Below are 16,641 nucleotides of genomic sequence, written 5' to 3' on the forward strand. Positions count from 1 at the left end.
AACTATCAAAACTGTTAGATACTTGTAAAACTCTGTTTATTCTTGTTACTTAGTTTTGTAATGTTGGCATTGTATCAGGGATAGTACATTTATTTACCTTATGAAAAATTGTTTATAAAATCATAGCAATATAAAATATTTATATCATTATTTCCCCCAGCCAAACAAAATAATGAGACTGGACAATTCTCCAGTATCAAGTCCAAGAAAGCATTCAGCAGAACTAATTGCTATGGAAAAAAGACGATTACAAAAGCTAGAATATGAATATGCCCTGAAAATTCAAAAACTGAAAGAAGCTCGGGCCCTTAAAGCAAAGGAACAACAAAGTATTGCTCCAGTTGTGGAAGAGGAACCTGAATTTTCTTTACCTCAACCGTCACTTCATGATCTGACTCAAGATAAATTAATTCTGGACACTGAGGAAAATGATGTGGATGATGAGGTTTTGTCTGGTTCAAGCAGAGAACGAAGAAGATCCTTCTTAGAATCCAATTCTTTTACTAAACCTAATCTTAAGCACACTGACACACCTAACAAAGAATGTGTAAATAAACCTAAGAACACAGTAGAAAAACCAGAACTTTTTCTAGGGTTGAAAATTGGTGAATTGCAAAAATTATATTCAAAAGCTGATAGCTTAAAACAACTGATTTTAAAAACTACCACAGGCATCACGGGAAAGGATTTGTGTGGTCAGGTAACTGAACATTTCGTATTCTCTAGAAAATGTAGAATTCACCCTAGCCCTGTTTTCCTTATGAAATTATTGTCTTCTTTTGCAGGAGATTTCTGTGGATATAGATTTTGTGACTGCACAAAATAAAACTACAGAAGTGAAGCCATTTCCTTTTAGTCCCTACCACAGCCCTCTTCTAGTGTTTAAATCCTACAGGTATATAAAAGAAAGATTCATTGAGCTTGAGTTTCAGGATTGCTCCTATTGTTGATATTGTAACTTTGACTATTTGATAATGATGAAAGAAAATTGAATCATGGTGACTAAAAAATGAACTTTTCAGGGAGAATAAAAATTAAGTGTCTTGTCATACAGAAATCAAATCAGGAAGTAAGGTTTAGCTCATACTTGGGATTATTAATTCTTATCAAATTCTAATTTCTGGCTGCTGGTGGAATTGTGGATCCTGGATTACTGCCTGTTAAGAGATTTTAGGGGGAAAAAAAAAAAGTCCTATGAACATTTTTAATTTTTTTTAAAGATTTTATTTATTTTTAGAGAGGGAAGGGAGGAAGATAGAGAAACATCAGTGTGCGGTTGCTGGGGGTCATGGCCTGCAACCTAGGCATATACCCTGACTGGGAATCCAACCTGCGATACTTTGGTTCGCAGCCCATGCTCAATCCACTGAGCTACGCCAGCCAGGCATTTTTAATTTTTTTAAATTTTACTCTTACCCTGCATAAGAAATGCATTGACCAGCTCTCATAAAATTGATTTAGGTATTCTCAGATGGATTACTTTGTGGGAGGTTGCGTTTGTTTTTAGACTTCTAGAAGTTGTGAGATTGTTAAATGGGTACGATTCAATTATAAATTGTGAAGCACCTACCAGGAAGTATAAATTTTTTTTCCCAAGTTTTTTTGTTGGCTGGTAACGTGTACAAGAAATACCAATATCATAGAGTATTTATTATGTTGTATGAAGATACTACTTTTATTTTTTAAAGATTATTTACTTTTAGAGAGAAGGGGAAGGGAGGGAGAAAGAGAGGGAGAGAAACATAAGTGTGGGAGAGAAATATAGATCGATTTCCTTTCACAAGGCCCCCAAGTGGGGACCCCACCACAACCCAGGCATGTACCCTGACTGGGAATTGAACTGGCACCCTTTCATTTCAGTCTGGTGCTCAATCCACTGAGCCACAACAACCAGGACTGAAAACACTACTTTTACAATACAGGATTTTTTGGGTTTTGTTTTCTATTTGAGGTCTTTTATGTTCTGAGTATAAAAGGGTATGGTTTATCCCTCCCTGTGACTTGATATTCAGGTTGTTTCCCAGAGTTAATTTTGCTATTAAGTAATTAGATAAATAATATGCTTAAAGTTATAGAATTTTAATGGTAAGGAAAAATGAAATATTTAAAAAATTTTCTGGCATATGTTTATGGAGCGTATGTCCACTTCTCTTCTCCTTAGATTTAGTCCATACTATCGAACCAAGGAAAAACTTCCCTTAAGCTCAGTATCATACAGTAATATGATTGAACCGGATCAGTGTTTCTGCCGTTTTGATTTAACAGGAACATGTAATGATGATGATTGTCAGTGGTAAGTAGTTTTAATTTGTGAACATTTTAATTTAAAAGACAGTCTTGATATTTAGCTTTGATGTGTACACAATTAAATTTTTTTGTGTTGTCATTTTATTTTAGGCAGCATACACAAGACTATACGCTTAGCCGGAAACAGCTATTCCAGGACATTCTGTCATATAATCTATCTTTGATTGGTTGTTCAGAAACAAGCACTGATGAAGAAATTGCTACTGCAGCAGGTTTTTAAAGACCTCTTGTTGTTTCCCAAATGAAAACTTGAATTTAGGAAATTTAAGAATTTAATATTCAGTTGTTTTTGACATCTTTTAATTGCTATAATTGGATACATTCATCTGGGACACTTTATGTAGATCTGCTATGTCCAGTGCTGTAGTCACTAGCCATATGTTGCTATTCCTATTGAAATTAATTAAAATTAAAATGCATTCTTTCAAGTTACACTATCCACATTTCAAGTGCTCAGCAGCCACCATTGAGCTCAAAAGCAGTTAAGTGCTTACCAGTAGAATGGTGCAGATACAAGACATTTCTGTCACTGCAGAAAAGTCTTTGGTCAGAGCTCATTTAAACAGTTTCGTTTATTTAGAACAATATATAAACATTTGTATAGAAGTTTTAGTAATGATTTTTAAATAGACCTCTATTTAGGAGGAGATGTTTGTGATTTCAGATTATACAATGAAATAAAAAGACTTTATATTCTTTGACATTATAGAAAGCACAGGTTATTGTCAGATATGAGTAAATATTGTTAAGCTTTTCCTCAGAGTTAATGCCAGATTAAACCTTAAACTGCAAGTCTTTTGCAAATCAGGGAATTGGTGTTTATTACATTTAATGTTATCATGACCCAGAGTGATGTATAAAGTCACTGAATCTAATCATTCCCAATATAGGACTTTAATTTTCACTTGGTTAGTTTCAGGAAGTACTTTCTTTTTTAGCCCAAATTCGGTGCATGATGTAGGATTTGCTGTAGTGGTTAAGATAATACAGGCCTTGCCCTCTAGAACGCTGTGTTTTTAATTACTACCATATATTTCTCTTACATTCTTAAACTGTTCTTCACTTCATACTCTTTAATTAGCCTCATCTCTGAAATCCATGTTTTTTATACTTTTTATGAAGATAGCAATGCTCTAATTTCAGAAAAATATGTTGAGAAACTTTTCGGAGTAAACAAAGATCGAATGTCAATGGACCAGATGGCTGTTCTTCTTGTTAGCAATGTCAACGAAAGTAAAGGCCATAGTGAGTATATATGTCTCTCTCACACAAAAGAATATTGTAGTTTCTTTGTGACAGCAAATTTTTTGGCATTATGTTCTCAGTATAATATAGATATGTCAACTCTAACAGAACAGAATAAATTTAGCTCTTTTTAAGTATTATTTAGGTAGCCTTCAAACTATAAAAAACTAGGTGTATCAATTAACAGTCTTCTCATTTCTACTTTAGCACCTCCCTTTACAACCTATAAAGATAAAAGAAAGTGGAAGCCAAAGTTTTGGAGAAAACCTATTTCAGACAATAGTAGTGATGAGGAACAGTCCACAGGACCAATTAAGTATGGTAAGAAGTAATTGAAGATTCAGAATTATTAAATTTTGGTGTTCCACTTTACTAATTTTTGGTGTATGTACTAGCCTAATTTTCTTATTTTTATTTTTTTAGAAGTACTTATGCTGTTTGGCATTTAAGGCAGTTAGTTCTTTATTCTTCAGGGCTGCTTCCTACATTGCAGGACATTTTGTATTCATGGTTCAGTACCTGCAAGGATTACTCTTTAGTAATTGGGACAGCTTCAAAGTACTGTGTCTTTTTGAGGGCATATGTTCTGTTTTACATCATTTTTGAGCCTCTGCTTTCTGATACGCTGTCAGTAGGCTCACAAAATGAATGAATAAATGAGTGCCTTATTGTTAGGTACATCTTGCATTAGAATCTCAGATTTGGAAGTTTAATTGTTTACTGTTTGTGCATTAGCTAATACCTGATAGGTGTATGCTCTCCTGTGCTTATTTACATTAATGTAACACTTTTTATTTAATTTAGATATAGTGGAATAAACCATCTTCATAAATTATAACTTTCTCTTACAGTTTAACGAATGTGAATTGTCAGATGATGACACTTACCTTAAAGTAGGGAGACCATACTTCTGTTTGGCCCAGCAGAGTCTTGGTGTAATTTTTAATAACATCCCCTATCACTCTTAGATGTGTCCTGGTTTGGACAATAAATTGTACGGTTGCTTTACCTTAAGCTACGAGCTGCTCTGGCTGATATGGCTCAGTGGATTGAGTACTGGCCTGCAAACCAAAAAATCGCCAGTTTGATTCCCAGTCCTGACTTGGAATTGAACCCCATGCCTGGGTTGCAGGCCAGGTCTCTAGTTGGGGTGAGTGAGAGGCTACCAATGGGTGTCTCACACATTGATGTTTTCCTACCTCTCTTTGTCCCTCCTTCTCCTCTCTAAAAATAATAAATAAAATCTTAAAAAACAAACAATGAGCTACTGCCTATCATTAGAATCGTTAGCTTTTTAGATTATTTTAAAGAGGAGGCCAGTTTTTCCTTGTGTCTGTGGGTAAGAGAAAGTATGAAGCTAATGATACTTTTTTATATAGCCTTTCAGCCAGGGAACCGGATAAAAGTTCCAGCTTTGGATACAGTTGTGACTCCAGATGACGTCAGATATTTTACAAATGAGACTGATGACATTGCTAATTTAGAAGCAAGTGTGCTTGAAAATCCTTCTCATGTACAACTTTGGCTCAAGCTTGCATACAAGTACTTAAGTCAAAATGAAGGGTAGGTCCAGTTCTAATCTTTGTGTAAACTATTGCACATTTATATTTTTGTGTTTGAGGTTTATTTCTTTTGTGGTAATATTTCCTTCCTTTTATCAATGTAGCCTTTGTTTTTTGACAGAGCCAAAAGCACTTTATTGTTTAAAAGCTATTAGAAAACGTTTAAGATTAGATCTTGAGTTGTGTGCATGGCTCAGTGTATAGGTAATAAAATGGCCATAGTTTTTAACTCTAGTAGGCTCTTCTTTCAAAGTAGGTTTAGTAAAAACAGTCTATTCTGAGTGTTGTAGGGATTAATTATTGGGTTTATTAAAAAGTAATGGAAGAAGTTAAATTTTTTGTTCAAAATTTTTGTTTAAATTTTTTGTTCAAAATTTTTGTTTAAATTTTTTGTCAAAATTTTTGTTTCAAATTTTTTGTTAAAATTTTTGTTTAAATTTTTTGTTCAAAATTTTTGTTTAAATTTTTTGTCCAAAATTTTCATTTGGAGGTTTAAAGCTTATCTAAGGTCCTCTAAGTTGTGAATTGCCTTTTTTTCTGCATGTGGTATTATGTTATATGTATACAAATAAGGTCATAGTAATGATCTCATAAATGACAGCTCCTGTTGCATAAATGTATTTTCTGACTCCTACTTTTTTGTTAGGTTTACTGGGAATAATTTTTTTGTTACCAGGAATAATTTTTTATTATGTTAATTTTTAAATGAAAATAATTCAGTTTTATCTTGTTTTAAAGGCTAATCTGATTATCTATCTTAAAATTTGGTATAAAAGCCTTTTCTTTTTATTAAGGCAGCACTGCATAATGCTAATACACCTCACTTACCTGAATACGGTGCTTATTTAACTTGCCCTGTATGTCATTTTCATGTTGATGGGATAAGTAACAGTGTTTTCTTTTCTGACTCATTTACTGAGTGAAGGCCAAAGAGCTGTACATTATTTTATGAATAGGATCATGAGAGACAATTATCTTCTCCAAGAGATAGCAAGCCCTTGACCGTTGAAAAGAACTATTATATTGAAAGCTTTGATATGTTGTACTGGCAGTAACTGGCCTTGAGGGGGAATTGTTTAACTTTTCCCATTCCCAGACCAGTGTAAATCATAAAAGGTATTGCTGAGTATGGACTTAAAGCACATTTGAAGTTGATAATTTAGTGATTTTATAACACAGTGGTTTTAGTGGTTTTATCTGGTAAATGTTAACTGAGCATCCACTTAAAAAGGAATTGTTGGATCTGTGGGAAATCAGGACCTTTTTTGAACAGATTGACTTAAAATTCTAATCTACCTCTTTGTCACAGGTGACTCTAGCCTCTTGGTAGGTTTTAATACAAAATGGAATTTAAAAAATGACTCAGTAGACTAGCCTAATTTAAAAGTATTTTCAAACATTAAAGGAAAATGTTCCTGCTTTTCTTCTTAACATGTAGGCTGTGTTCAGAGTCTTTGGATTCTGCTTTAAATGTTCTGGCTCGGGCTTTGGAAAACAATAAAGACAATCCAGAAATTTGGTGCCATTACCTCAGATTGTTTTCTAAAAGAGGAACCAAGGAGGAGGTGCAGGAAATGTGTGAAACAGCTGTTGAATATGCTCCTGATTATCAAAGTTTTTGGACTGTGAGTAGAAGAGATAACATTGTCCCATGTGTTTGTGTGTGTGTGTGTTCATAACTCTTCGGATCATCTTAAATATTGATATGTAGCTTAACAGATCATATGCTTTATTTGCATATGGATATAATACCTATACTGTTGGTGTCCAGTAACCCCAAAATCACTTCTCTGAGTCAGGATTAATTTAGACTAAACAGGAAGAAAATATTTAGTCAAGAGGTGATTTTTGTTAACTTTGTTGGTAAGGAAAAATTATAAACATTTTAAAACATTTTATCCTTAGCTATTATTAAGCAATTTTAGTTTGGGCAAAGTTAAGTGAATTTTGTGCATAGCATCTGAAAAAAATTTCTTTTAAATTCTTATTCATGTATAACACTGCCATGAATGGTAAGAAATGATATATTATCAGTCTTCATTACTTATGGAAATAATGTGTAATTCATATGAATGTTGAACCTTGCCAAAATACAAAGATCTGGTAAAAAAAAATAGGTACTTCCTCATTCTCTGAGAAAATGAGATGTTTTCTATCCAGGTTTAAATTTAAAATTACAAATAATCCACTTGTAAAATAAATATTCATTAATATCTGAACTTCTACTAGCTGAAGTCAGAAGGTATTAGATTCAGATAAACTTCCAGATAAATCTATTACTGTCAGATCTATCATTTTCTTACTATCTGAAATTCAGAACAAATAGATTTTTGGATAATATGGTATCCCTTAATGAATGAACTTGCCAGCTTTAACTCCTACTCACCTAACACAAGTACTAAATAGAGGTGGACAGTAGAATATGCTTGATTTTTGACCTGGAGCCTTGTACCAAAGTTAATGCTATTAATCACTACAAGATTTTTAAGGTGTAATTTTTTTCCTTAAAGTTTTGGTCTTTAAAGGACCTTTTAGATTTCTTTCTTTTTTTCTTTTTTTTATCCTCAACTGAGCACATCTTTTTTATTGCTTTTAGAGGGAGGGGGCGGGAGAGAGAGACACATCAATGTGAGAAGGAAGCATCAGTTGGTTGCCTCCTACGGGGGATCACGTATACCTGGACAAGGGACAGGACCTGCAACCCAGGCATGTTTCTGACCTGGAAACAAACCCGCTACCTTTTGGTTATGGGTCATGCTCGAACCAACTGAGCCACACAGGCGAGGGCTCTTTTTAATTTCTTAATTAAATCTTTTAGATTATTTATTGTGACACATAGGTCTAATATGAATACTATTTTCAAAATTTTTGTATAATCCCACACCTAAGAAGCAGTGCCAATTAAATTGTATATGACTACAAACATGTGAGTTTTTGGAGGTCCCTCATGGTCTTGCTCTCATTTACCTATTGATTCAAAGAAAGGAAAGATGGAATTGTTTCAGTGGTAATTATGAGAGTACATCAGTATTGTAGGTTTTATCTTATTGCACTTTCCAAATTCTGGTAGAAAGGGAAATCTAGATTATAGTACTGGAAGATGAGCTTATGTACATTTATAATTACCTTTTTGTAGAAATTGAAGATTTAATATGAGACAGTTTCTCAATGAAACATGAAAAATCTGTGGTTTTAGTTTATTCTTATGAAGCAGGATTAATGTATGAAATCCCTTTGGGCAGTTTCTACACCTAGAAAGCACCTTTGAAGAAAAGGATTATGTATGTGAGAGAATGGTGGAGTTTCTGATGGGAGCAGCCAAGCGGGAAGCATCAGATATTCTGTCCTTTCAGCTTTTAGAGGCTCTTTTGTTTAGAGTTCAACTGCACATATTTACTGGAAGATCCCAAAGTGCACTTGCACTTTTGCAGGTAAATAGTTACTGTAGCATTAAATTGTACTTTGTAGAGAATTTTTAAGAGGTCTAAAACATAGGTAGCATTGTTCAATGATAAGAACACAGGGTTTAGATTTGAATCCTTGTTTTGCCACTTACTAGTTATGTGAAGCTGAGTAAGTTTATGATTGTTTCTTCATCTGCTTAGTAGAGATACCTTCTTTAGAGTGTTTATGGGGTTTAAATGAAAATAAACGTTCATTACCCACCAGAATAAACTTCAGTATTCAAACAATAAGATAAAAAAAATTAGTTCATAGTGAAAATCTTCTATGGGTGTGGAGTTTTTGTTTGTACTATTTTTTCTCGTTATCTTATTAGATTTTGAATAATAAGGCACTTAAAATGTCCAGATAAATTTAATCTTTTTCCAGTTAAGTGTGTCATGTACCTTCTATAAACATAGTAAAAATTGCTGATTTAGTATTGATATCTCTAAAAAGTTTTTGATTAAAAAAATTGGTGATTTTCAAAGTTTTAACTTAGGTGTTTAAGAACCACTCCAAAAAAATACAACTGTTTTATTATTATATAGTGCCTTTACATTTAAATCTTAGGTATAGGAGTGAGTATTTTAAAAAACACTTTCAGATTTTTTTTAAATTTACCTAGAATGCATTGAAATCGGCTAATGATGGAATAGTAGCTGAGTACCTTAAAACAAGTGATCGATGTTTGGCATGGCTGGCCTACATACATCTTATTGAATTCAACAGTCTCCCTTCAAGATTTTATGATCCATCAAATGCCAATCCTTCAAGAATTGTTAACACAGAACCGTTCATAATGCCGTGGCAAACAGTTCAAGATGTAAAGACTAATCCTGATATGTTGTTGGCAGTTTTTGAAGGTAAGTATAAATGTTTCTAAATTATTTATTATGGTTGTTTATTATTGAATGGAACAGATTTACATATGCCAGTTGTAGTTTCATACTTTATTACATGAGTGTTTGAAAGATTAAAGATTGAATCAGAAAAGATGGGCATTGGCACCTGTAAATGTTAGGAACTGTGATATGCTACATAATTAGTTTTTCTGATTAAGACAAAGGATATCAGCTTGATAGGTAAATTATATAGGTTTAACAAATTGATTGAATCACAGAATCAAGTAATTATTTTTTTGAAGCAGTCCATCAAAGTGAAAGCTAAAGATTATGTTTTATTTTTTCAAGTTATTAATATTTGATTTATCAGTGAGTCTGATTATTGTTATATACCAAATAATGTATCTGCTATGGAATATATATAAGGTATAAAGACTATTCCTTCTTACTAAGAACTACATAGCCTAGTCAGAAGATAAAATCTGTGCATTTGACATAATAACAAATGAGTCTAGATTACTGTGTATCTTAATATGTAATCTAAATTCTATGCTTATAGAAGAGATTAGGATTTGTGATTGACAAAATTATATGGGACAGGCCATAAACCCAAAGGGAAGAGATTATTGTAGGTTGGCATGATCAAGGAAGTCTTCATAGAAGAATTAGGACTTGAAGCTGGATTTTGAAGCTCAACTATGATGTGACATAGTGGGCCTCTTCAAAGGTAGGACTCTTGTCTTACCTTTGGCTTATGATGTCTGGCTGTGTGCTAAGTGCTTAGTAAATGTTTATTGAATAAACCAGTGAAGAGAGGAAGGAGAAGAAGTACATTCCTGTTAGAGGAGCTAAGTAAACAAGAAACAACAAGTAGTTAGGAATTAGTACATTGGATTTGAAGGGAAATTAGAAGGAAGAGTCCTTCCTTATTAAAGCGAGAGTTTTGTGCTGGAGAATAGTAGGAATTAACTTTACCAAATGGAATGATACCAAGTTTTCAAGAACTCTGTAAGTGTGATAGACTTGATGACAATAGAGGTCCTTTAAGAAAGAAAAAAAGTGTGCTGAAGAGAAATGAAATTACAGGGAAGAAAACCAACCAGAAACTCATTGCCATAACCTGGGAAAGAGTATTTATTAGATACATTTAAAGTTAGCACATAGAGATGTAGGGGATAGATTAAACGCCAGGGAAGAAGAGAAGATAGTCAAAGATGAATTCAGGGTCTTCTACATGAGATTGTATTAGTAGAAAACTGGTAAATTTGGAAGACTGACTTCAGTAGTAGGAGTGGTATTTGTGAATAGTAATTGGTCATCCAATTGAAAATGCCTTTTAGCAGAAGGAAATAAGGAAGTGGACCATAAGTGGACAATTATGGATAGAGAAATGGATTTGAAAGTTAATTACATAGAAATTACTGTATTACAAATTGCTTTACAGTTTTTAATGTGCTCTTGCAGTAAATTATTCAGTAGTTGAAGCTGTGAGATGTTTCCTCTGAGGAAATGGAGATTTAAAAGTACAGCAGTAAGGGGTAAGAGGGAGAATAGAGTCAGTAAATGAGACCAAGAGGAAATGTAAACAGTCTCTTAGAAGCAGAGACAAGGAGAAATTAAAAAGAAGAGGAATAACATTATCAAATGCTAATCAATTAAAATGAATGTAGAGGTAGGCTTTTCGGCTTGTGTAATTATGATCCTATAAGTGAACTTCTAATGTGCAGTTTCAGAATGGCATTCACTTTTAAACTTGTGCAAATCTGGGAGTCATACTGCCATTGGGCAAAGGAGGAAATAGTGACAGTTGTGTGAAGTAAAATGTGGTACCATTCTCTAAGAAGTCTCCTGTCCTATCAAAAAGGATTCTTTACAACGGAGAAGTGTATTTTGAAGAAGTAAGGAAAGGATCTAGTTTAGGGGCAGACATTTAAATGGCCGTATGATAGCAGTCAAGGCCTTTTTTAAAGTGCATCTGAGAAAGATGAAAAGGTAATTAATTATTTGATTTTGTTTTAGATCAGTTTTAAGGAATTTAGGATAAATGCATGGGCACTTGTTATATTGGGTGGTTTTATTTTCAGCAGGAAAGAGAGAGTAAGAGATTGAATTTTAGGAGTTTGGGTAAAAACCATCAGTTCAATACAAAATGATGGTCAAGGTAAGGGATGATAGGCCATCTTCTCCTATTGGTTTTTTAGAGTTTAAATAACAGTCAGATAATTCATTTTATGTTTGATTCATGTTATTGTGATATTTTTGAATAGATGCAGTGAAAGCTTGCACAGACGAGAGCTTTACTGTTGAGGAAAGAGTAGAGGTCTGTGTTCCGCTTTACACAAACATGATTGCTCTGCACCAGCTGCTAGAAAGGTAAAACTTAATTGACATGCAGTTAACCTTATATTAAAAGTTGATTTTTAAAATACATAGACATGTTTTTTTTCTTGTTAAGGTATGAGGCTGCAATAGAACTTTGTAAATGTTTGTTGGAATCTTGTCCCATGAACTGCCAGTTGTTGGAAGCCCTTATTGCTTTATATTTGCAAACAAATCAGCACGACAAAGCCAGGGCAGTGTGGCTTACTGCATTTGAAAAAAATCCTCAAAATGCAGAGATTTTTTATCATACATGCAAGTTCTTCATCTTGCAGGTAAAAATGAAATGACTTAAATATTTAAATATGTTTTTATGTTTCACAGTTTCTTAAGATGTTTCAGGCATCCTTTCCAGGAGCTTTTCTGGTTCTTGTGCCCTTTGCACACTATGTTAGATATTCCTTCTCTCTCTCCTATATAATACCCTGTACATAGTTTTACCATTACACTTATTAAATTGCTTTGTAATTTTGTTTATAGCTGCTTTATATACTATAAAGAATTCCTTGAGAGCAAGGATCATGTCTTACTCATATCAGCGCTCCAGCACCTAGCACAGTGTGAAACATATAATAGAAGTTTAATAAGTAATTGGCTGCAACTTGAGATTGTGGTATATTGAGTGTCCAGCTGTTTAATGGTTAGTTGAATTTAATTTGGATATCAGAGTATAGAAGTTATCTTTATCCCCACCTACTTAAGAGATCTAATCAGTGAAGTTTTTTTTAGGGGTTTTTCCTCCCTTGAAAGATTTTAATTAAACATTATAAGCCTAATATGTGTTCTTCCTCTTTTTAAAATAGAATCAAGGGGATAATCTTCTTCCATTTTTGCGAAAATTTATTGCATCCTTCTTTAAACCTGGGTTTGAGAAGTATAGTAACTTGGATCTGTTTCGGTAAGTTTGTAGCACTTTTGGTTTGCAGAAGAATGAGATAGTATAGTTCAGTGGAAAGATTTTAAATTTTCTTTTGTGGATTGACTACAGTTTAGACTGATGTTTAAAAAACACTTGAATACCCTCTTAGGCAATAGAATTTAATAGAAATGGAAAGATCTAAAATGCTTTATATTATTTGGATTAAAGACACTAATGAAGGCTTATATTAACACCGTGGTGACTCATTCTGTTTTTAACTTAATGTTATTGTTAATTTTAGCACATAATAATATGGCAATGGATTATCCTGGGACTATAGTGATTTTTTTTTAAATGAGTTTTAAGTTATTTGACTGATCAAAAGTGAATGTAAATAATTTGCCTTATACTTTTTTTAATTCTAAAGAGAACTGCTCTAACCTCTGAAATGTTGAGTAAGAAATTTTATAGGATTCTTTTCTCAGTAACTCAATAGAGCTCTGTATTTGCTGCTTTTGTTTTGCTCAGTTCTTTTTCTAACAACAGTGGTAGGTCACAACAGATCATGAAGAATTATTTTTGTTTAAAGTTCTTTCCCCTTCTTCTTCCTTATCTCTGTGGTGATCAGAAAACTTTTTTCTTAAGAGCCAGATAGTAAATATTTTAGGCTTGCAAGCCATAAATGGTTTGTCACTACTAGTTAACTATGCTGTTGTAGTAAGAAAGTGGCCACAGACAATATAGAAATGAATGGGTATGGCTGTATTCTACTAAAACCTTATTTACAAAGACAGGTGTAGTTTGTTGATCCTGAGGAGCATCCAGAGGAGACTTTTTTTACCATGACACATTCTGTAATTTTATGTGAGGAAGAACAGAGAGAAGGAAGGCCTAAGCTGAATAGCTCCTAAAATGTTTCTTATAAGAGAAACTGATAAGAGAAGATAAAATCTTGGTTTTATATATGCAAATGTAATGCTTGCAAGTATTTTTCTTTTCTTAGGTGCTCCTTCCATCTATACCCAGTATAGACATATTATGTAAAAACATACTTCTAAAACAACCCACATTTTGTTAAGTTGCCGATCCATTCACTGTAGAGTATTTAGTGAGCATGGCAATTTAATTGGAGATTTGGCAAAAAAGTTTTGGGCCACAATTCTTTCCTTGACTTGAGTCTTTACATCTGTCTTCTTATGGTAGCCAGTTCATTGACAGTGATTTCAGTATTCTTTCTGAAATTGTTTATGCTGTGCCATAACTATTGGATTGGCTTATAGATAAAAGACACATTTTTTATTTTCATGAATAACTTTATTGATTTGGATATTTTGAGTATGCTGGCTATCTATCCAACGAGGTATAATGCTGATTGTTCTCAGTTAATGTCTCAATTTGATCACTGTCAAATTCAACTGGTCTACCTGACCCTGGAGTAGCGTCCAATGAGAAATCTCTAGCATGAAACTTCACAAACTACTTTTGACATGTTAAGTCAGTCACAGCACCTTTTCCATTCACTGCACAAATCTTTTCTTGCATTTCAGTTGCATTTTTTAAGAAAATATTTTATCAATTGTGCTATTACAGTTGTCCCAATTTTCTCCCTTTGTTCCACCCACCCAGAGCCCTCCTCCCTCAGACAATCCCCCTGACATTTGTTCATGTCCTTGGGCCATGCGTGTAAGTTCTTTGGTTACTTTACTTCCTGTGATGTACTTTACATCTCCATGGCTATTCTGTGACTACCAGTTTATACTTCTTAATCCCCTCACCTCTTCACCCATTTCCCCAAACCCTCCTCCCATCTAGTAATCATCAAAATACTCTCCATATCCATGATTCTGTCTCTGTCTTGTTTGCTTAGTTTGTTTTTTAAAATCAGTTGTTGAATCATGATGATGAATTCCTTTAGTTTTTTTCTTGTCTGGGAAGTTCTTTATCTGCCCTTTGATTCTAAATGATATCTTTGCTGGGTTGAGCAATCTTGGCTTTAAATCCCTGCTTTTATCACTTTGAATACTTGTTGCCAATCCCCTTTAGCCTGCAAAGTTTCTTTTGAGAAATTGGCTGACAGCCTTATGAGAACTCCTCTGTAGGTAACTAACTGCTTCTCTCTTGCTGCTTTCAGCTTTCTCTCTTTACCTTTAACCTTTAGCATTTAATTACAATGTGTTTTGGTATGGACCTGTTTAGATCCATCTTGTTTGGGACTCTCTGTGCTTTCTGAACTTGCTAGTCTCTTTTTATCACCAAATCAGGGAAGTTTTCTTTCATTAATTTTTCAAACAGATTTTCCAATTCCTTGCTTTTTCTCTTCTTCTGGCACCCCTATGATGCAAATGTTGGTTTGCTTAAAGTTGTCTCAAAGGCTCCATACACTCTCCTTGTTTTTCCCCAGGTTATTTTTTCATTTTGTTGTTCTGCTTGTCCCCCCCTCCCCCTTGTGTTTCATATCATTGTTTTGATTTTTGGCTTCATTCATTTTACGATTGATTCCCTGTAAATTGTTCATTTCCATTAGCATATCCTTAATTTCTGTCTGGCCCTTTTTAATGCTGTTGGAGTACTGAGTTCCTTGAGCATCCTAATAACCAGTGTTTTGAACTCTGCATCTGATAGATTACTTATCTCCATTTTGTTTAGTTCTTTTTCTTGAGTTTTGATCTGATCTTTCATTTGAGTCATGTTTCTTTGTTTTCTCATTTTCTCTCACCCTGTGTTTGTGTCTCTGTATTAGAGCCTCTGTGACTGCTTGCTTGGTAGCATGGCCTATGGGATCCAGTGTCACAGCCCTCCCTATCACCCAAGCTGAGTACTCTAGGTATGCTCCTCCTGTGGGCTGAGTAACCCTCCTCTTGTAGTTGAGCCTTGGTTGGTGTTGGTAGGTTGATGGGAGGGACTTACCCAGGCCAGTCAGCTCCAAGAACTATCTGTGACCATTGACCACCACCCTCTGCCCTCTGTGGAGGATCAGCTGTGCGTGTGCAAGGGCAGGGTGATGGTGTTCTGTCGTGGTCTGTAGCTGTCCACTGGGTGCACAGGCTCTGGTGTTTCCCAGGTGGTGAAGGTCACAGTCACCCACCACCTGTGTTCTGCCTGGGGCCACCCTGCATGAGCTACAGAGCAGTCTACAGATGGCTGCTACTTGCTCTGGGCTTAGAGATTCACAGGTGGAGCCAAATTGTGATCCAACGCTGGCTGCTAGTGCCTGGCCTGGGGCCACTTAGCCAGAGGTTTGGGGCTGGGGGTAGGCCTTTATGTTGGGTGGGGTGGAGCCTCAGGTAAACACTAGGGTGCAGCAAACAGTGTAAGTGAGTTTGATGGAGTCTCAGATATGGCTCCCACTTGCTGGTTCTGTGGCTGTGTGGGGCAAGGGCTCAGAAAAGGCACAATGACCTCTGCCCACTTTTCTGTCTGAGAGAGAGTTATACCCCAGCTCTTGCCCTAATGCCAGACATTTCAGTTCCTCCCCATATGCTACTGGTGTCTTTTTAAACTGCTATCCCAGCAGTGCTGGAGAGAGAGTGCATCTGTGTAAGTTTGTTGATGGTCCTTTAGGAGGAACTGCCAGGGAGTTCTGTATTTTTTTTTTTTTACCACCTGGGTTAAAGGTGGGTTACAGCCAGAAGTTATGGGGGCTTACCTTCCTGGTACTGGTATCCTGTGCTGGGGGGCCTGGGATGGAGCTGGGATCCCTCACTCCTGAGATACCCCTCCTGAATTTTATCTACCATACTTGGGTGTGGAACCTGCCTGTTCCCTATTTCTGCATCTGCATCTCCTACCCTTCTGGACTGATGTGGTTTCTTTAGTTTCCTAGTTGTTGGATTTCCATTCAACTCGGTTTCTGAGGGTTCTGAGTGATCATTGGTCTGTAGTTTAGTTGTAATTTTGTGCTTGTTCAGGGAAGCGAACCATGTCTATATACACCTTCATCTTGACCTGTGATCTCAGTTGCATTTTCTTAAGATTGTACTTATTTATTTTTAGATAGAGAAAG

The 16,641-nt window shown here is 35.0% G+C and overlaps 1 protein-coding gene across 1 annotated transcript in view; it reads left to right on the forward strand.

Annotated features, from left to right (window-relative positions):
- The window catches only part of ZFC3H1 (zinc finger C3H1-type containing), a 55,694-nt gene that overhangs the window by 30,865 nt on the left and 8,188 nt on the right, over positions 1-16,641 (forward strand). Inside the window, exons 15-27 of the mRNA XM_045829968.1 lie at positions 161-700; positions 786-895; positions 2,162-2,293; positions 2,398-2,519; positions 3,451-3,552; positions 3,760-3,873; positions 4,932-5,115; positions 6,553-6,739; positions 8,357-8,545; positions 9,184-9,421; positions 11,668-11,773; positions 11,856-12,054; positions 12,583-12,677. Of these exons, the coding sequence (XP_045685924.1) occupies positions 161-700; positions 786-895; positions 2,162-2,293; positions 2,398-2,519; positions 3,451-3,552; positions 3,760-3,873; positions 4,932-5,115; positions 6,553-6,739; positions 8,357-8,545; positions 9,184-9,421; positions 11,668-11,773; positions 11,856-12,054; positions 12,583-12,677 (2,318 nt within the window). The remainder of the gene's footprint in view (positions 1-160; positions 701-785; positions 896-2,161; positions 2,294-2,397; positions 2,520-3,450; positions 3,553-3,759; positions 3,874-4,931; positions 5,116-6,552; positions 6,740-8,356; positions 8,546-9,183; positions 9,422-11,667; positions 11,774-11,855; positions 12,055-12,582; positions 12,678-16,641) is intronic.

The sequence above is a fragment of the Phyllostomus hastatus genome, unplaced genomic scaffold (assembly GCF_019186645.2).
Source record: "Phyllostomus hastatus isolate PE091 unplaced genomic scaffold, TTU_PhHast_1.1 phas_scaffold_93, whole genome shotgun sequence".
Classification (NCBI taxonomy): domain Eukaryota; kingdom Metazoa; phylum Chordata; class Mammalia; order Chiroptera; family Phyllostomidae; genus Phyllostomus; species Phyllostomus hastatus.